A 20761-nucleotide genomic window follows, 5' to 3' on the forward strand; every position below is an offset into this window, starting at 1 on the left:
CTGGTAAAATAAGAATAGTAGACTTGTTTATTATATCGGAGAACGTACGCAAAACGCAGTCTCGGAGTTCAACGCTTGGGCAAGGAGACGCCAAGAAGGAAATCACGAGGCTGTCGGCACGCGGAGCGAAACGCCGGACGTCGTGCCGAACAGCACGCGGCGCGGCATCAAATCTCGCCGGATAGCAGCGGCACCGTACGATCGCGATCGTGGGGAGCGGTCTCCAGGCGTGTGGCGACCGAGGGGAGGGCCCCGAGTGCCAGATGACAAAATAAGTCGACACGTCCGTCATCAAACACCGCCTTTTGCGGAAGTACTGACGACGTGTAGAGTTGTTCATTTGGTCAGTTGTGTCATGTGCACCGCTAGCAGTGCTGCACTCTCACAAAATTGTGTGTTTGGTAAGTGCAGATGGTGGTGGTGGCACGCTGCCAGGGCAGCTGTGGGCTCTGGCGGAGGGCAGAGAGCGTCGACAAATTGTGGCGGCATCCGCAGCTATCGCTGCATTACACTGGTCAACAAAAAAAAAACATTTCTTTCTGGCCTGGACTTTTGCAGCTGTTTTAGACTAATTTCAGGGTGCTGATTCCAAACCTGCTCTCAGATTTGCTCTATCACATCTCATTTTATGCTATCGGCATACCCCATTTTCATTGATTTTCCCCAAAATTAACTCTGTCACTTATGATTGCAAGTTGTTGCGAGTCAGTGACTGCTTTAGTGTTAAAATATGGTGCTGTATTTTTAGGATAGTGTGTTTATAATATTATTTTATGTGGAGATCCACATTCATTTAATATTTTTCTTCTGCAGTTTTTATTGAAAATGCAATATTTGATATCTCAAACACCTGATGTGAATACCTTATGCCAGAAAAAGTGTGTTGACCAGTGGTATCATGACGATGATTCTAGAAGGGCTCAAAGATTTAGGGCTGGGAGGAATGTTGATTTGGTTTCACTCCGGGCAGGATCAGCTGGGAGAGAGTTCTAAATCACTGTTCTGAATCTCGCGCTAAACACTGATTACGCACAGTACGATCCCCATCAGCAGCGGACCGAGTAATTTGCCTCCCGTGGAGTGTGACGCGAAAGCCGATATGCCAGATTTGGAATCGGCACCCCAAAATTACCTTAAAACCCCTTCTTCTTGGTTCTTTCGGTAAAGTCACTTAGAAGGGAAGTAATAAAATAATAAAAAATAAAACATAATAAAATAATTCTCACGACGTTTCGGCCACAACGCAAGCAGCCGTCTTCAGGTGAAAACCAGGTCTGTCGACGACAGACCAACGTTGGAATACCTTATGCCAGAAACAGTGTGTTGACCAGTGTATAATCGTCCCGGGGCCCGTCCCCCGCAGGTGCTAATCCCGGTCGGAGACGACGCCGGGGGCGACGGCGCCAGCGGGAGCGTCAACCGCCAGGTGTTTGAAGGCCCCTCGGGCTCCCTTCTCCGCGCGTGCGGCGCGGTCATCGACGGCGTCGCTCGCAGCATCGCCTCGGCGGCGGCCGGAGGGTCGGACGGCAGTCGGCCCGCGACGCCGCGTAAGACCCCGGCAGGCGGCGGAGGAGGCGGAGGAGGAGGAGGAGGAGGGAAGGAGGCGAGGCTGTCGTCGTCGTGCTCGTCGCTGTCCTCCTGCTCCGGAGCATCGACGGGGCACAGGGAGGGCATGTGCGGGCGCGCGTCGGACCTCGTGAGGTGAGGGCGGAGCGTGACGAGCGGGGTCGGGTTCGGGGTCAGGGTTCGGAGGCCCGTTAGGCTTTGGGTCAGTGGTCGGAGTTAGATTCAGAGGTTATGATGAGAGTTTTCCTTGGGTCAGGACGTCGGGTTAGTGTTAGGGATTAAGATTTACCTTTAGGCTTTGAGTTAGTGCAGTCGGGGTGTCACAATATAGTCAATCATCATGGCCGGGCAGTGATTTCATGATAAATGTTAGTTTTAGATACGGTCCTACGCCTCCCCTAGGTCGACTCAGCCTCAAATGAGTACCTGGTGCGGTGTGTAAACATCGCCACTGGGGAGAAAAAGGCGGTCGGGCGTGGTGCTGGCGACCCACTCCCTCGTATACCGTTCCGGCCTTCATAGGTGCTCGCTAACAGCACTTGCCCCTACAGTCTGTCAAGGCTATACGGGCGATCTTTGTTGCGGTTAAGCGCACTGCGCTACGAAGCCGGCGAACGGAGTTCGATTCCCGCTCACGGCCAACATCGGTGGCGATTATCCGAATCGGTCCCAGTGCAACGTCTAAACATCGCCACTGGGGAGACAAAGGCGGCCGAGGCGTGGCGCTGGCCACCCACCCCCTCGTGCGCCGTGCCGGCCTTCACAGGTGCTCGCTAGCACCGCTTGCCCCAACGGTCTCTGAAGGCTACACGGGGGGGGGGCGGGGATCTTTGTCTTTGCCTGTACGTGCAGCTACATGGTCCACGCTGGCGTGGCCGAGAAGCTCTGCCGCTGTCTGCGCTCGGTGCAGGGCTCCGTGGACGACCAGCCACGCACCTCGGCCTTCCTGGCCCACGCCGTGCACCTCCTGCGCGCCTCCTGCACGCTCGCACGCCTCGTCGCGCCCAGGTCACTGCCCGGGCTCGTCTAACGGGGGGCGGTGGCGATGGTGGGGTCGGGGCGGGTCACGTAAACGGGATCGGTGGGGGGGGGTTGGGGAGGGTTGGTGGTCGGCCAGGGTTAGGGTCACGTAACTGGGTGCTGGGGTCAGGGTCGGGGTTACGGTCACGTCAACGGGAGTGGTTTGGACGGCGGGGTTAGGTCTGGGGTCGGGGTCGTGTAACGGGGTGGTAGGGTCATGGCTAGCATAAGGGGGGAGCGGAATGGCGGGGTGGGTGTGAGACGCTGGGTGGGGGCGTTTGAATGACGTGTGGGATGTGGTTGACAGAGGCGATTGCGACCGTGCGACGCCGGTGCCAAGGCAGCGCACTCACGTGCACGCACACACACGCACGCACACGCGTGCACACGCACGCATGCACGCACACACATGAACACACAAGCATGCACGCATACATATGCACGCACACGCGTGCACGCACACACGTGCACGCACACACGTGCACGCACACGCATGAACGCACACACATGCACGCACATGAACGCACACACATGCACGCACGCACACACACACACGCACATGCATGCATGCACACGCACGCACACACATGCACGCACACACATGCACGCACACACGCGAACAAAGACAAAGATTCCCCGTATAGCCTTAACAGACTGTTGGGACAAGTGGTGTTGGCGAGCACCTATTAAGGCCGGCACGGTACACGAGGGGGCCGCCTTTGTCTCCCTAGCGGCAGTGTCTTTACACACCGCAACAGGTACTCATTTGAGGCTGAGTCGACCGAGGGGAGGCCCGGGACTGGTTCAGATAATGGTTATCGGTGTTGGCCGTCAGCGGACATCGAACTCAGGATTCTGTCGCGTTCGTAGCGCAGCGTGCTGACCGCTACACTACTGCTCCCCCACGCACACACTGACACACACTGACACACACTGACACACACACTGACACACACACTGACACACAAAGACAAAAGATCCGCCCGTATGGGCATCTACGAAGGCCGACACAGCACACGAGGGTGTGGCCAGGACCAAGCAGGGGCCGACGTGCACACCCCGCACCACGTACTCAATTAATGCCGAGTCAACCTAGGGGAGGCCCAGGAACGGTTCGACTAGGCAACGGGGATTAGTGGCGACGGGGAATGGGAGCTCGGATCCACGGGGGTCGTCGTCGTGCTGACCGCCGCGCCGTCCCTCCCCGCCGCTCAGGTCCGGCGGCCAGAGCCCGTTTGACACGCGGAGGCCGGACGGCACGGGCCTGGCGTCGGTGCTGCGCCTCACCGAGGCGGCCGGGGTGCTCAACCTCCTCTACTGCACGCTGCTGCACGGCGCCGCCCCCGACCGGGACGCGGCGGCGCCGGCGGGGACGGGGGCGGCCGCCCCTCCGGCCGCGACGACGGCGGCGGCGGCATCGTCGGTCCGCGCGTCGGCGCAGGATGGATACCCGGCGCATACGCTGGGCGTCGCGCTCGAGGGGGTGCGACTGCTCAACAGCTTCGCCTTCCTCGACCTCGCCGCCTTCCAGGTGCCGCGGCGACGATGCGCGGCGGCCATTCTGAGACACGAGCTTTCGGGTCGCGTGCGGTTGCTCGATCGTGCGTGGGCGGTCACGTGCGGTTGGCTCATTGTGGGCGGTCGGTCTCGTGCGGTGGCCAGGAGGTGGTGGGCTCCGAGGGCCTGTCTCTGGCGTTCCGCCACATCGCCAGCTCGCTGCTGTGGTACTGCTCGCACCACGCCTGCACCGAGCTGCTGCACGCCGTCATCGTGTGCGTCGGGTACTTCACCGTCAACAACGCCGACAACCAGGTGGGGGCTCGCGCGCAACACGCACGCACGCGGCGCGCGCGTATCCACAAGCGCGTGCGTGTGTGCCTGTGTCCCGTGGTCCGCCTGGCGGCCGCGTTCGCGCGGAGAGGCTCGGGCGGCCGGGGCATCCAGGTGCGAGCGCCGGTCCCGCGCCCCACTTTTCGCGGCGTGTGGCGACGATCTGTGAATTGATTTGACTCGCCTGCTCCCACGTGTGCTGCTTTGTTTTAATAATTAATCGCTCGCAGCCACTTGGTGAGTCGTTGGCTGGGTGCAGGCGCTCCCCGCAACCGGTCGGGGGTGGGGGTTAGCGCCATACTTCACCACGTTGAGGAGAGTGCGGGGTTGGTGTAGGGCAGGGCAGGAGGGGCACAAATATCCCAACCCCATCAAAATTACACTTTATTGTTATTGTTTAGGGTTCCATACGGTAAAGGTGCAGCTCTGCAATGTCCTGCTCACGCCACTGCTGGCAGAAGGGCCTCCACTAGAGAGGCACTCTTGAGGGTGTTTGGTCTACTCTTCTACGCTGACCAGCCATCTTGGAAGAGGTGGGAATACCCACACTTTACCCCACCATGCATGATCTACCAATCGAATAACTTCGGCTGGGGGTTGGGGGGGCAGGATTCAAGAAACTTGCCCCATCGTTTCAACCGCCGCGCCGGGAGTTCGAATCGAACCGGTGACCTCTGGGTGCTGTGCTGACCACTACACCACCCGCTACACCAGGGACAAAGACAGAGATCCCCCGTGTAGCCTTAACAAACTGTTAGGGGCAAGTGCTCTTAGTGAGCACCTATGAAGGCCGGAACGGCACACGAGGGGTTACGACACATTTATAAATAACGCGATCTAAACCCAAAAACGTTGATTATGAACTTAATAGACTGTTGGGGAAAGGGCTGTTAGCTGGCTCGGCGCACGAGGGGGTGGGTGGCCAGCACCACGCCCGGCCGCCTTTGTCTCCCCAGGGGCGATATTTACACACACCGCACCAGATACTCAGGCTGAGTCGACCTAGGGGAGGCCCAGAACCCGTTCAGATAACCGTCACTGATGTTGGCCACTGCACCACCCGTGTGTTCACTGCCATGCCATCCGACTCGAGCCAGTTTGATTTCTTTCTTCTCTTATTAGGGGGGGGGGGGGGTGGCAGTGTCGGGGCGATATATAAATGGCCGTTAAAATAATAAAGTTACTTTGTCCTTTACGTATAAATTTGCACGAGGCACACTGTAAAGGAAAAGCCAGACCGCACGCCCATTATAAACCTATCACTCTGGTTGGTGTAAGCAATAAAATTAAGTACATTACCTAATTCCTCTTTGAAGTTCCCTTAGTCCTTCACCTCCCGCTCGCCGGCCTTGTTCGGCCGGTTAGCCTCGTTACAAAATTACTCAACATCATAATCACCATCGTAATCATTTGCAGCTCTTTGGCAATCCACAGCCGGATGAAGGCCCTCCTACGCCGTTTTTAGGCTCGTTTGGCCATACTACTTGACCACGCTGGTCAGCGCTGTCTCGGAGGCTCAGAACCCAGTTCGTACATCGCTCGCCACTAATGTTTGCCGTGGCCGGGAATCGAACTCGCCAATTTGGTAACGCAGTCCGCGAACCTCTGTGCCACCGCTGTCCCCACCGTCAGAAAATCAACATCAGCCGCAATAAACCCACTGCTGGATGAATGCGTTCCCAAGTCACCACCACCCCTCATGACCCCGCAATGTAGCGATCCGCCTGGCACCAGCACACCGGCTGATCTCACCGTCCTGAGCGACTCCTTCAGCATTGTTGACCATCGCCCCTAGTGACGGACGTAATATCATTTGCACGTGGCCAGGCGACCGGGGGGGGGGGGGGTGGCCGTCGGGGCGAATGTTGGGCTCCGTCCCTCGAGTGGCGTCCACGGAGGCCGCGCTCGGCACGCCAAGGCGGTGCCCAGTTGTCTTAAACTGTAAACTATAAAAAAACTATTTTTATTTTAACGGGTAAGGCCCACTGAGCTATATAGCTCTTTTTTCAGAAGCGACCTGGCCACAAATGATTGCTCAACTAAGGGGCTTGTCACATGTATATTTATTGTCAGCCAAATATTCTGAACGCATGTTTCTAAATGTAGAGGGAAAAACCGGAGGAGCCGGAGAAAAATCCACAAAACCACGCGGAGAGAGACACGCAAACTCCAAATATACAGCCGGCGTCAGGGTCGGGATCGAACCCACGACCTCCTGTATACCAGGCGAGGGAGATAACATCTCCTAGCCACCGTGATGATGAGAGAGAGAGAGAGACACGCAAACTCCAAATATACAGCCGGCGTCAGGGTCGGGATCGAACCCACGACCTCCTGTATACCAGGCGAGGGAGTTAACATCTCCTAGCCACTGTGATGATGATGAGAGAGAGAGAGACACGCAAACTCCAAATATACAGGAGGCGTCAGGGTCGGGATTAAACCCACGACCTCCTGTATACCAGGCGAGGGAGTTAACATCTCCTAGCCACCGTGATGATGATGAGAGAGAGAGAGACACACAAACTCCAAGTATACAGCAGACGTCAGGGTCGGGATCGAACCCACGACCTCCTGTATACCAGGCGAGGGAGATAACATCTCCTAGCCACCGCGGCGCCACCATGCAGGCGGTGACGACGCGGCCTGGTGTACCTGCGGTGGCCAGACCGACCCGGCTCCAATTAATCTCGCAGTGCCGCCCACCGCGCTGGCTGGCTGGCGGAGCAGTAATATTTACATCAACTTGTAAAGCCAGGCAGCCGTGTGTGCGAACCGCACTCCCTGTTGGACATCAAAGGCCGCGCCGCAACCATTCCCACAGATTTCACTTCACCGGTGTTTCTTTCTCGTTTTGCTTCTGAGAAATTGGGTTTTATTTTGGTCTCCGCTCGCCTCATTCCACCCCTTTAAATAGTTTGTTTTGTTTGTCGCGTCGTACAAAGGAACACGGTGGCGGGTGGCATTAATAATTGACCCGATTGCCACTGCTTTGTGAGGGTTTGGTCAGCGGCAGTGAGCCGTGTGGAGCCAGGGTGCGGCTCCTCGGGAATTGTGTGAAACGAAGCATGAGAAGGCGGTGGTGAGATCGTGGATTCAAATCCCACCATCGTCATCTATTCAGCATTATCATTCGGCCATCAGCATCGTCATCATGGAGCCATCACCATCACCATCACCCGACCATCATCACCATCATAATTATTACACTGCTAAAAAAAAAAAATTCTGGCCTGAACTTTTGCAGCTGTTTTTGACAAATTTCAGGGTGCTGATTCCAAATCTGATCTCAGATTTGCTCTATCACATCTCATTTTTATGCTATCGGCATACCCCATTTTCATTGATTTTACCCGAAATTAACTCTGTCACTTATGATTGCAAGTTATTGCGAGTCAGTGACTGCTTTAGTGTTAAAATATGGTGCTGTATTTTTAGGATAGTGTGTTTATAATATCATTTTATGTAGATATCCACATTTATTTAATATTTTTCTTCTGCAGTTTTTATTGAAAATGCAATATTTGAGATCTCAAAACCTGATGTGATAGACAAAAACCGATGCCAGATTTGGAATCAGCACCCCAAAATTACCTTAAAACCATTGGAATACCTCGTGCCAGAAAAAGTGTGTTGACCAGTGAATTATCCAGCTCTGTCGGTAAAATCGACCCAGCTTGAGAGACCCGGGTCCCTGCCATAGAACTGTGGAGTTTCCACCAGCGGCTCTGAACCCAGCGCACAGACGGACACACAAAACGGCAGAGCAGCGGAGCAGTGCTCATTTGAGCGGCTACGAGATGCAGCGTAACGCTGACGCGAGGTGACACGGGCGACGCGATCGGCTCGTGTTGACATTTGAGTTCCGCGCGCTTCGCACTTCGCACTTCGCACACGCAGACAAAGATCGCACGTGAAACCTTCGCGGACTGTTGGGGCAAGTGCTGTTAGCAAGTAGCGCCTACTGAGGCCGGCACTGTGGCACACGTGTGGGGGTGGTGTTGTCAGCACCACTAACGCCCGGCCACTTTTGTCTCCCCAGTGCCGATGTTTGGACAGCGCACCGGGTGTCTCGTTTAAGGCTGAGTGAGCGTGGCGAGGCTCAAGCCAGGCTCAGATGTTACTTGCCATGCCCGGGAATCGTAGCAGATCACTATATTCTGAGCGCTTAGTGGACACCACTGTCCCTACTACTGTTCCACCCCGTGCACGGGCACAAAGATCGTCCGTGTGGAGCCTTGAGCAGGCTGTTAACGCGCACGATTGAGGAGTGTTAGTTTCAGCGATTAGTGGTGGCAGTTATCGGAACCGCTCCCAGGCCCCCCCCCCCCCCCCGAGGTCGACTCAGCCTCAAATGAGTACCTTGGCACAGTGTGTAAATATCAGCATAGTGGAGGCGGAGGCGGCCAGGCGTGGTGGTAGGCACACCACCCCCCCCCCCTTGTATACCATGCCGGTCTTCGTAGTCAGCTTGCCGTGAACATTGTGGTGCGTGTGCACACACGCGAGGATGCGGGAGTTGCACTCGGCCACGCGATCGCGAGCCGACGGCCTCCTCCCCCCTCCCTGCGCCCAACCCGCGGGGTGCGAGAGCCAGCCGAGGGGGGACATCTGTCCTCGTGGCCGTAATTGAATTACTTTGATTCGGGACAGACCGACGTCTTTTACTTTCGCCTGCGTCGTTAGTCCTCGTTAGGCCCAGAAACACCCGGTGAGACCCCCCCCCCCCGCCGCCACCCCCCTGCCTCTCCCCCCACCCCCTCCCCCCCCCCACTCGTAAGACAATTAGGACCTGTAATTACATTTTTGTGACACTAATCAAAAGAACATGTTTTGTAAAAAAAAAATCTAGGGGTGCTTTTTGTTTCATTCTGTCTTCCCCCCCCCGAACCCCGTGCCCCGCCCCCCCCCACTCGTTGTTAAGTGTCGCTCGACTCGGTTCGCATTCCTCTTTGCGTGTCGCCCGCTCAGCGCTACTCGGCGCCTCCTCGCTCCGCTCTGCCAATTAGCGCCGAGATTTCACGTCCCCACCGCTCGCTCGCTCCCTCGCTCAGGACGGCCGCTGCGCTCGCGGCGCTTGCTGGGCCACCCCGCTCACCCCCCCCCCGCAACCCCCGCAACCCCCGCAACCTGCCTATAAACTCACCAACTCCCATGACTCATCATCACAATTATCATCGGCCGTGATCAGTCCACTGGTGGATGAGGGCCTCCCCAAGCCGCCGCCGCCACCTCTCAAGATCTTGCGATGCGGCGGTCCGTCACAAGCGCCTGCGTGTGAACCGATTGCATCCCACACAACGATGACCTTTCAACTACGAGACTCAACACATTGGTGAAATAACGCTGTGGTCTTCAGATGAGAGTATACACCAGGCAACGTTTTGGGCAAGGTCCCTTCTTCACAGCACATAGGGTCTCTCCGCCCCGCTGACCACGATGTGCGATTACCCGAAACAACACCTATTTAATAATGAGCCTTAAACTGGGGGTTGTCACTTGTGTGAGGTCCAAAAGAACCCGGGAATTATCTCACAACACCAGAGGAGCGGAGAACAGAGCTGCATCGCCTTGAGTGCTACGTTGTTCTTCTTGGTTCTTTTGGTAAAGTCACGTAGAAGGAAAGTAATAAAATAATACAAATAAAACATAATAAAATAATTATCACGACGTTTCGGCCACAACGCAAGCAGCCGTTCTCAGGTGAAGACCAGGTCTGTCAGGGAGACGTGACTTTACCGAAAGAACCAAGAAGATGAATCCCTGCAGTCACGAAAGCTTTAAATCGAAAAATGCTACGTTGCTGTCATTGCTGCGCAAATGACAACAACTGGGACTTCTAATGTCACGGGAAAGACTCGTGGATTTCCCGGGTCAGCGGCCACCTTTTCCTGGAAAAAACCAGGACAGGTGGCAACCCCCGCATTGAACGCGAGCGGCGAGTGGCCGCTGGCTGCGAGATGAACGCTCGCCACATTTCCATATTTTATTGTCGAATTCAATTAAGCAGCTCCCCACCGCTGGGAAATGGATGTGCGGTGCGCCGGGTGGTGGCCGCGGTGGCTGAGGAGAGCTTGGGGTGAGAGGGAGGTTGGGGGGAGGGGAGCAGGACAGGGATGGGGAGGAGGGAGGGAGGCAGGCCAACCACCGCTGCAGCATAGCGTGGGTGTTTGGCCTTTGTCTCTGCTTTTCAGACGCCACTTTGCCATAATTAGCAAAATATTTCCATTCGGCTAATTGAAGAGGGGAGGGCTGATTTACACCGCCCAGCTGCCGCGTGCACTTAGCCGGGGAGGGGAGGCAGGGCGGACAGGAGGCACGTGGGGAGCGCGTGTTTGGAGTGCCCGTGCGTGCTTGTGTGTGTGTATGTGCGTGCGTGTGTGAGTGTGTTTGACCGCACGCGCGTGAGAGATTGTGCGTGCGTGCGTGTGTGTGTGAGCGTGCGCGAGTGTGTTCGAGTGCACGCGCGCGTGAGATCGAGCGTATGGAGTTGGGTTTGAGTGGTGGCGGGGTGGTGAGCGCACACTGGGCTGCGGACCCCCGGCGGACGAAGTTAGATTCCAGCGGCAAGCGACAACTGAAGACGTGCTGGTCTTCTCCAGATCAACTCGCCCTGAGGTTGATTACTTGGCTGCCAGGCATGGTTCTGGCCATACCACTCTTGGATATCGCAGGCCTCAATTGGGGCTCGCTGACGCAGAATTTGCCCCAACGGTCTGTTCGGGCTACTGTGTATGGGGATGTGTATATGTGTCCACATGTGTCGTGCTGCTTTATGAAGTTGTTGGAACCAGGTCTCGCTTCCTGATCGTGAAGCACAGTCGACACCCGTGTGACGAAATTGCACGTCGATCTGGCCTGGGCCTCCTCTAGGTCGACTCAGACTATAATAAGTGGCCAAGCGTCTTGTTTTTTTCCATCTACAATAGGACCATTGTTCGGTGCTAAACAAGCGCGCACATTTTACAAACATCTCACGTGTAACAAAAGCTAAAGCTGTGACAGGCCAAGATTATTCACACATGTCCTCTTTTTAAATCCTTTATATTAAGTTCACTTGCTTGCTTGCTTGCGCGCTTACGACCGTGCAAATCTCTCGGTCGTTTTTTAACCCACTTACCGTGATCCAATCGAGCTGACATTTTCCACACAGACTCGTTGTGCGTGACAATTTATTTTCGTGAAATTTTTTTCCAAAATTTTACACTTTTTAGGAAAAAAAATGATATTTAATTACCAATTGCTTAATGGTGGCAGCCAATCATCTGACCCATAGGTGGCAGCCATCTCAAGCCAGAGGATGAGAGGACTCTAGCCGCCACGCATATAAAGGATTTATAGTGAAAAACTTTGTTTTTACGGGTAAATTTTTTTATTTATTGATGGTGGTTTGAGAAAATCCTCCGTCGTGTTCCGTCATGCTCCGTCCTACCGATGTTGCCCGGAGAAGACCCGGCACCCGCGCTGCGGTTTTTACGAGAGGGGGCCGACACTGTCCCTGGCAACACCTCGCAGCTCCCCGCCGACAACAATTGGCAAGCCCTGGTGGTGGCGGTGGCGGTCACCCATCCAAGCACTGACCAGGCTCGAGCCTGCTTAGCTCCCGAGACCCGACGGGATTGGTCGTAGTAGGCGTCGTTGCACTTCAACCACGCCACGCAGCCCTAGGGGTCACTCGCAGAGGTCACGGGTCACAGGTCGCACCTTCTCACTGCTAATCCCTGCAAACCCCAATCCTTTTAGCAAAATTAATGTTTTCACAGAGATGGGAGCTTTTTTTTTTAAGCAGCACATGATATATATATTTGTATATACACATAAATGTTTATTCCGCAGTGTTATTAATTTGGAATTTAAAAAATATATTTTCCATTTTGTTAATATTGTCGTCGTTGTCAGCCACGGTCTATCCACCGCTGGATGAAGGCCCCTCCCCACACCGTCACCAGCCCGCGCCGTTCCTGCGATGCCACAGTTCGTCTTCTGCGCTTGAGTTCAACTGAATCGCTCCGTCTCCATGGCGGTCATCCTCTCGTCTCCTCCCCTCGGCTGTCTAGCCACGAAGAGTCGTGCTCAATCCTGCTGTTCCCTTTGCCCCGATTGGTCGATTTTCCGAGCTCCCTCTCGCGAAGGCCCTTCCGCCAGCAGCAAAGCACGAGAGACAAATCGGCAGCGCGGCGCCTTTACCCTTTTATCTGCACTCGGCCGGTGTCAAAACGATTCCGGGCAGCGGCGATCGACGCAGGATGCGGAATGGGGTCGCGCTTTTGTTTCACACCGGGGCAGATCGCGTCGCACTCGGGGCGCGCTTGCACGCGCGTGTGTGCACACGGAGCGAGAGTGCACGCGCGTGTGTGCACACGGCGCACACGGGCATGTGTGCACACGGCGCGAGCGTGCACACAGGCCGTGTGTGCACACGGGCCGTGTGTGCACACGGGCCGTGTGTGCACACGGGCCGAGCTTGCACACAGAGCGAGCGGGCGAGCGGCCGAGGGGACTCGTGTTTATTTATTTTAAGCGTTTAAAAACAAAACATCCAGCAGAGAGACATTGCTTAATTTAAGGGGTGGGCGGTGCGGTTGGTGTTGGGAGGGGTGTGAAGACGATGCTGTGTCTAACGGGACGGGGGGGAAATAAAAATCCGCGGCAGCACCAATAAACATTTCGCTTGCGATGTTCCGTTCTCGTAGCGAATAATCGTCATCGTGGTAACTGTTTCCCAGCCTACGCCGGACGAAGGCTGCCCCGTGACTTTCAGTGATGCGGGTGGTTCAACTTGTTTAGACCATACTTCACCCGCACCTCCCCGAAGTTACAGTTGAACCATTCATATTCACGCATATTTATTATTTATGCAGATTTTTAACAGTCGACTGTTTGCGTCTTGTTGAAATTGTATTCATGTTATGGTGCAGCAGTGAACTCTATAAAAAATATATATTATTTCAATTTGACCTTGTGGGTTTCACTAATCGGGGACTAAACTGAGCGCGCCCGAGCAAAGGGAGGCGTGCGACGATAACCCGCGGTGCCGTTGTAGCGCAGTGCTCGAATGTGGCTTGTCATGCCCCCCCCCCCCCCCCATGAATATTTACGGAGTCCCACACGGCAGCGCTCTCGGTTGAATCGTTACGGCAAACTCACGCGTTGGCAGAGCGCAGCCTGACGACGACAGCAACAAAGCGAGCGCTGCGCCGGGACGTCCGGCCTAGTGCCACGGCGTGTGCAAGTGGCCAGGTTGCGAGGCCCTCTGTGAGGAGCGCGGTGAGTAGCGCAGTGAGTAGCGCAGCAACGGTGAAGCTACTCTCAGCCGCAGTCGCTCGCTCGGTCTCTCCCTCTATCTCTAGTCGGCGACCGGTCGTGTCTCATCATCTCTCTTGTATCGCTGCTGCTGAGGTTGCACTCATTACACACACACAGTTCTTGCTACAAAGGAACCACAGTAACTTGCTGATCTCATCAAGGAGCGTAAATCATCATGTGCTCTCCGGTCATCCTCACAGCCATCGAACAAAGACGGTCGACCGCATTGCGCGCTTTCAGATGCGCTTCTGGGGCCGTCTGGAACACTCTTCCTTCCGATATTAGGAAGCCACTGGAGCTGTGCACTTTTAAATCATCTAGATTGAAAGCTCATTTCTTTCTCACGGCTGGCTACGTACATACGTATATGTGCAACGACGATGCTCAGCGCAGTGCTGCCCTGTTTCCTGACGTGCGTGACGGTTGAGTCTATGGGGCAGGTCGCGCGTGCGGGTCCAGTCTGTTCCCCACCTCCTTGTGGTCGTGGAAGGGGCCCCCTTCCCCCAGCGGTGGCCCGTGTGGGGCACTCGCAGGGCTGCTCCTTTTCATTCCACATCTCAAGGACACAAGACACCAAAGTTGGGTAAATATCTAACCCCACGAAAATTAGGTGAAATGTTTACACGTGTAATTTTATATTCATATATACTCCACTCCCAAAGTCGTCCACAGCCATAGGTTTGCAAATATACATTCACACTTGATTGAGTAAAAAAAAAACACGCGTGTTTTTGTATTCGTGAAAGGAACCCACTGTTTGAATCGACGGCGGCTTCCGCGGATTTTTCTGAAGGCCCCCACTAACGACGCGCACTTGTTTTGGCTAGGAGGGGAGGCCCAGAGCGGCTCCCGGCTCCACTCGGGCCTCTCTTGAGAGCGGGGTGTGAGCAACGGGGTGAGCGACGGGGTGAGCGACGGGTTGAGAGAGGGCGTGAGTGACGGGGTGAGTGAGGGGGTGAGCGGTGATGTCACGGGGTGGTTGCGTGGGGATTACGGGACAAACGAGGGAGCCGTGCAAGAGATTGAGAGGTCGGTCTCGCGGGTTATGAAACGCGGGCGAGCTAGGCGGGTCGGCGGGTGAGCGGGTGACCTCGCGGGTGAGCGAGCGGGCAGGTGAACGAGCGGGTGTGCGAGCGAGCGAGCAAAGGAGTGAGTAAGCACGGAGCACAGTGGGGCAGCCTCACTCGCGGGGAGGGATGCTGGGGGCGGCAGCAGCTCCGCTCTCGTTCCAGGTCAAACGTCAACGAGGGCTGAGCCGTCTAAACCTGACCCCGCGACCTCCGCAAACCTCGCTCCCTTCTCCTCACCCCCTTCCACCCATCCTCCGCCACCGCTTCAACCGCCGCCCACCATCACCACCACCACCACCACCACATCGCGACTGCCGCCACACAGCCACCGTCGCCACCACCTCCACCATCGCAGCCGCAACATTTTAGAGCCTCGGCGGGGTTGACTGGCGCGGGGGTGGGGGGGGCGGGTTCCCCAAGAGACGATGACCGAGGACAGACGAGTCGAGGAGTGGCGGACGGGGGGCCCGGTGGGCAGGGGTGGGGGGGGCCGGTAGGGGGGGGTGGGGCTTTGGTGGGGTGGGGGGGGGCCAGTAGGGGGGGGTGGGGCCTTGGTGGTGGGGGGGGCAGCTCTTCGGGGCTCCCGTGCCGATCCAAACTCACGCGACTCACAGGACAGCGAATCGCTCGCGTAGAAATCATATTGGATGGCGGTTTCGGTTTGTCTGCGTTGTGTGTGGATGAGTTTTCTTGAACCACCAGGTGCCGCTACGTGGACTCACCGCAGTGTTTATAAGGAGAGCAGTTTATTCGCGATCACAAAATCGCGACATTGCAAGCAATGACCCTATTCGCCAGCTTCAAAGAGGCACCTTTCCCCCCACCTTACTCTTTGGTTCTTTCGCTAAAGTCACGTAGGTATAAAATAAAATGAATCACGACGCTTAGATCGCAACACAAGCGGTCGTCCTCAGGCAGAAAAAATATCATCCTGCAGTGGAACTGCTGAAGGTTCAGTTTGGATTCCTGCAGTCACGAAAGCTTCAAATCAAGATTTCCCCCCACCTCCCCGGGTATTTTAAAGCAAAAGTTGGGGGTAGGTGCACGCACTGGTGGGGGGGGGGGGGTGGCACGTGCCCCCCCAATGATCCGATCGAAATCCTTAATTTCGATCGGATCATTGGGGTTTATTAGTAATGAATCGGCATTTTGCGATCCCCACTGCCACTGTGTAGAATATTATTACGTGCCAGGGACTCTATGAGATGATAGGACAATAGTCTGAGTCCATAATTGGCAATAAGTAACGGCAAAGCGGTTATAAGTGACTCACAGAATTGTGCGCAGTTGCGTATACAGTCCACACGACTTTCCTGAAGGCATCAACACCTTCAGTGAGCGTGATGCCGATCACACAACGCGGTTCGAATTCGACCCTCGATCGATGGCTGCGCCATAGCCGTACACGCGTCGAATAAAAAGCAAGGGACTAGTCCTTACTTACTAACAACTCTTATAATTTTTCATTGCTGGAGGGGTTGCCCCCGCTACCTGAAAATCCCGGCTCCGCCATTGGGTGCACGCATCTTATAATCCAGCAGCTGTGTGTGTTGTTGTGGTGTGTGAGAGACCAGATTTTGTTGAACTCGATCGACAACCTTTGCAGAAGGCGAGGGTGCATCTCTACACTCCGGGGGAGCGTCTTAGAATCCGGAGTCTGCTGCAGCGCGCTCGGCATTGTGCCGCGACTCTTTCCTCCAAAGCCGAGTTGGATCCAGCGGCGCCGCGGGCCGTTTTGAACGGAGATCGCGAACGGCGCCCATTTTTCTGCGCCTCCCGTCTCTCCCTTCGTCGTCGCGGTCGTGTGGGGGGGGGGGGGGGGGGGGGGGGGGGGGGGGTGGGGGGGGGGGGTGCCGCCGACGACGTCCCCAACGACGTCCCCCTCCACGGCCGCGGTTTGCCCCCCCGTCGCAAAGCGCCGTCGGGCGCCGCGCCAGCTGAGCACCCCGCACAGCCCGCGGCTGTCGCCTGGCGGCTGCGCGCCCTCCTCCCCTTGGCGTTCCCCCCCCCCCCCTCCTCCCAGGCCCTCGAAAAGGTTGACGGCATGGGAAGGGGGTCGGCCCCCTTTGCCGTGACGCGGCTTCGCGTTCCGGCTCTATACAGAGGGAAGGGGGTGGGGGGGGGGCGGCGGCAATCCTCGCGGAGCGAAACGGGCGCCGGGAAAAAGGGAATGAGAGCAATCGGAGTGGCGCAGGACAACGGAGGCAGCCACCTAAAGAGAGGAAACAGCCGAGCGGAAGAGAAGCCGAGAAGGAAAGAGGAGACAGCCAAGAGAAGTTGGGGGGGGGGGGGGGTCGAGAGCGAGAGAGAGAACCCAAGTCTCTGTCACCACGAGGGCCTGAGCGGTGTTGAGATATTTCGCAGGCGGCCTGGTCAGTATCAGTCGCCACTTGTCCGATATTTACGCAGCGACTGACAGTTCGCTGATTAGGCCGAGCCTTGAAGGGCGGAGTGCATCGGGACAGAAGGAAGGAAGCACGGACGTGAAGAAGGAAACGAATGAATGGCGAAGGAACCCTCGTTTCAATGAAGTGAACCCAACAGGGCCCTTAAGTTGTCAACGATTTCGTGTTTTATAGAACACTGCTGCTGCTGAACGGTCAGCACCACTGGACATCGCCGGTTCGATTCCATCTCCGGGTGTGGCGGTTCAAGCAATGGGGAAGGTTTCTTAAATCAGCCCCAGCTGTGTCCACCCAGCTGTACGAATGGGTTCACCATTCGCAGTCAGTCGATCAGCAGGTTGCGTGCGGCGAGGTAAAACGTGGGCACTTCCACCTCTCCCCAATACATCCGAGCGGCGTGCAAGAGGAGACCAATATCCCCACCGGAGCAGCTCTCTGTCTAGAACTGCCTCTAGTAACGACCCTTATAGCAGCGGCATGTGCGTGCAATCGCAGTGCTGCGCCCTGGACCGCGTTTATATTTTTTTACATTCGCTCAATAACTGGGAGCAGGCTTCACCTGCTTTCTATTCCAGCTCTTTTAAAAGAACGTCCCCGATCATTTGAGTGGATAGAAAATACGACGCGTCCTTTGGAACTTCCCGATAAATACATTTGGCTGCTTAGTCTTAAAAAAACATTTTTTATTTCCACATTTGCCCCCCAAACGTCTGTGAGCAGCACCAGTTTGTTCAGTGTGTGTGGGGAGCGGCACTGTAGCGATTCGTGCGCTGTGCTACTAACCCGGCGACCCGAGTTCGATTCCTGCTCACAGCCAACGCCACCGGTGACGATTATCTGAACCGGTCCTGGGCCTCCCCTAGGTCGGCTCTCCCTCAAATGGGTCCCCGGTGCAGTATGTAAACATCGCCACAGGGGAGACAAAGGCGGCCGGGCGTTGTGTTGACCACCCACCCCCTGGTGTGCCGTTCCGGCCTTCATAGCTGCTCACTAACAACACTTGCCCCAACAGTCTGTTACAGGCTATACGAGGGGTCCTTTGTCTTTGTTAAGTGTCGTAGTTGTCTTGATATTTGTGAACGGAAGGCCATGACCGCCGGCGTCTTTGCGAAGGGGGGGACACGGCGCGTGCGGGGACCCGGGGACTCGGGGGGGGGGGTGTTTGTAGCTACTTTGGCAAGCGGTGGGCTTGACAGCGCCGGTGTCAAACCGCGGTGCTCGAGCCCCCATGGTCGTCGTTACGGAGAGGATCGCCACGATGTGGGGTGTGGGGGGGGGGGTCTGAATATGAAATGCTGGGTTATTTTAAAATGTGATGCAACATTTGGATGTATAGCCCTCGCAAACAAAACAATATGTTAGGCCTTAAAACATTTTTTTTACCCCAAAATTATGTGGGGGGCGCAGAGGAGGGGTTGGTTTGGGGAGCGCCAAAAAAATCGAAAAAGTAGCTTTTCGCATTTTTCCATGCGACGGGCATAAACCCAACCGTGGTACTACTTTTCATCTGCCGTAGTCCTTCGGGACCATCGTTAGAAGTCGCAGCGTTCAGATTTTATATCCCTCGTCGGTAAGAATGCGCCTAACTCCTCGAGGCCCTCCAGCCACGCTGGAATCCGGTTGAAACATGCGCGAGATTCTCCCTCCGCCGTGCAGATTGTCGTGGGACGTCAGTCGAACTTGCACTGTGCTCCTCCGCTGCGTAGGCCTCAGCTTGGCTCTCCCTACCGGACCCCGGTGAGGATCGGCGTCGGTCAGCAGAAGCCGGGTCGATCACCGCCGGCCGTCGGTGCGCGCACTCTGAACGTCGGAAAACGCTCGCGCGACCAAGTGTTTCTCATTTTTTCGCTTGCGCGTCAAGCCACGTGGGGGGGTGGGTGATGGGGGGGCGGGCGACCCCCTATTTTGCGCGCGGCTCCTTTCAAATTGACCGCGAGCAAATTTTTTTTCCAGCGCGTGTGCACACGTATCCCGCGCGTGTGTGGCACCGAATCCGTAAAACATCCTGAGAATCCTAACAAAGCAAATCCCCCTCTCCACCTTTGAAGGTCCCTGTCCAGCGGCGACGTTCATAGCGCCGGGAAGCACCTCGTATTTATTGACTTTATTTATCCCTCCGAGTGTCCTCGCACAAGGTGCACGCTGACACTGTGTGCGTGCCGCGCGGGGACAGTTTCACAAGCGGCGCCTGTTTTTCTTGTTGGGAGGGCCTGGCCGAGCGAGACCTCCACTGCGGGGCGGGGAGAGGAGAGGTCTGTAATGGGGGGGGGGGGGGGGCAGTGGAGGAGCGGTGGCGCAGTGGTTAGGCTACTGCACTACGAAGCCAGCGACCCGAGTTCGAATTGCTACTCTCACGGCCAATAACGGTGACGCGAATATTTAAACCGGTTTTGGGCCTTCCTTGGGTTACACACTTGGTGTGTAAATATCAGCACTGGGGAGACAAAGGCGGCCGGGCGTTGTGTTGCTCACCCACCCCCTAGGGTGCCGTGCCAGTCTCATTAGGTGCTCGCGAACAGCACTTGCCCCAACACGGGGGACTTTTTGGTTGGGGGTGGGCCGGGGGAGTTATGAAAATAGCATTTGTGGAAGTTAAAGAACAAAACTCTTATCGTCATCATCAGCCATGATCAATCCACTGCTAGATCAAGGCATCCCACAAGCCGTTGCCAATCCCTCACGATCCTGCGACTTAAACGATCCCCTTACAACGTCCACGCTGTCGCTGATTTCATGGCTCCATCTCTCCTCTTACAGCTGGACGTCCGCCCGGACGCGTTGCATTCCTCGGCTGTTACTTTCCGTCCTCATTCTTGACCGTGGGTTTACCGTCCCTTCTTACCCTTGCTTGCAAATCCCGATCTCTGAAGCAGGCTTCGATCATTCAGCGTGTTTTTTACTTCTGTGGAAGTCTCAGTCCGGTCGACGACAACTTAGCACGTGGATTTGACGGCGTCGTTCGCTCGGCCTGGTCGACTCACACAGTCGAACACGGAGTCAAAACTCTCTATTCAAGTTAGGGGCATGCAATTCCCAGCCGCACCCACTCCCGCCCCCCTCGAATATTATTAAGTCAGCCAATCAGTGAACTCAGTAAATATTTTATCAACATATGTGTATTAACTTATCTCGGTTCGTGTACTAACTCATCTCAGTTAGCGTATTAACTAATCTCGGTTAGAGTATTCGCTCATCTCAGGTTAAGAGGACTAACTCGTCACGGGCTGCGCCTTCCTGCACGTGCAGGGCGGTTGCCTCTTTACGGCTGGCCGCGTTTTCTCTCTCCGATGTCACCGTCGCGCTCTGATCTTGGTCGGATCACTTGCCGACTGTGACGACGGCAACAACGACGACGACGTTGTAGCCACGCCATCGACCTGACGGTGGAGGTTCACGCGCCAGGGCGTTCATTTTTTTTTCATTCCCTATCCGAGGCGGCCAAATCGTCGTCGCGAGTCTGGGCACGTGCGACGGGCGCCCCCGGCGCGCGGTCACCGCGGGACGGGGCGGCCGCGCTCCTCGCCCGGGCCTCCACGCGTCGCGTAGCCCCAAACCCATTCGCTA

The 20761-nt window shown here is 56.0% G+C and overlaps 1 protein-coding gene across 5 annotated transcripts in view; it reads left to right on the top strand.

Moving 5' to 3' along the window:
• LOC144734938 (S phase cyclin A-associated protein in the endoplasmic reticulum-like) overlaps positions 1–20761 on the top strand; it is a 229050-nt gene that overhangs the window by 198578 nt on the left and 9711 nt on the right. For all 5 annotated transcript variants that reach the window (XM_078617403.1, XM_078617404.1, XM_078617405.1 and 2 more), the window contains exons 26-29: positions 1364–1701; positions 2419–2574; positions 3802–4117; positions 4249–4398. In XM_078617403.1, the coding sequence (XP_078473529.1) occupies positions 1364–1701; positions 2419–2574; positions 3802–4117; positions 4249–4398 (960 nt within the window). The remainder of the gene's footprint in view (positions 1–1363; positions 1702–2418; positions 2575–3801; positions 4118–4248; positions 4399–20761) is intronic.

The sequence above is a fragment of the Lampetra planeri genome, chromosome 53, assembly GCF_965212315.1.
Source record: "Lampetra planeri chromosome 53, kcLamPlan1.2.h2, whole genome shotgun sequence".
Taxonomy (NCBI): Eukaryota; Metazoa; Chordata; class Hyperoartia; order Petromyzontiformes; family Petromyzontidae; genus Lampetra; species Lampetra planeri.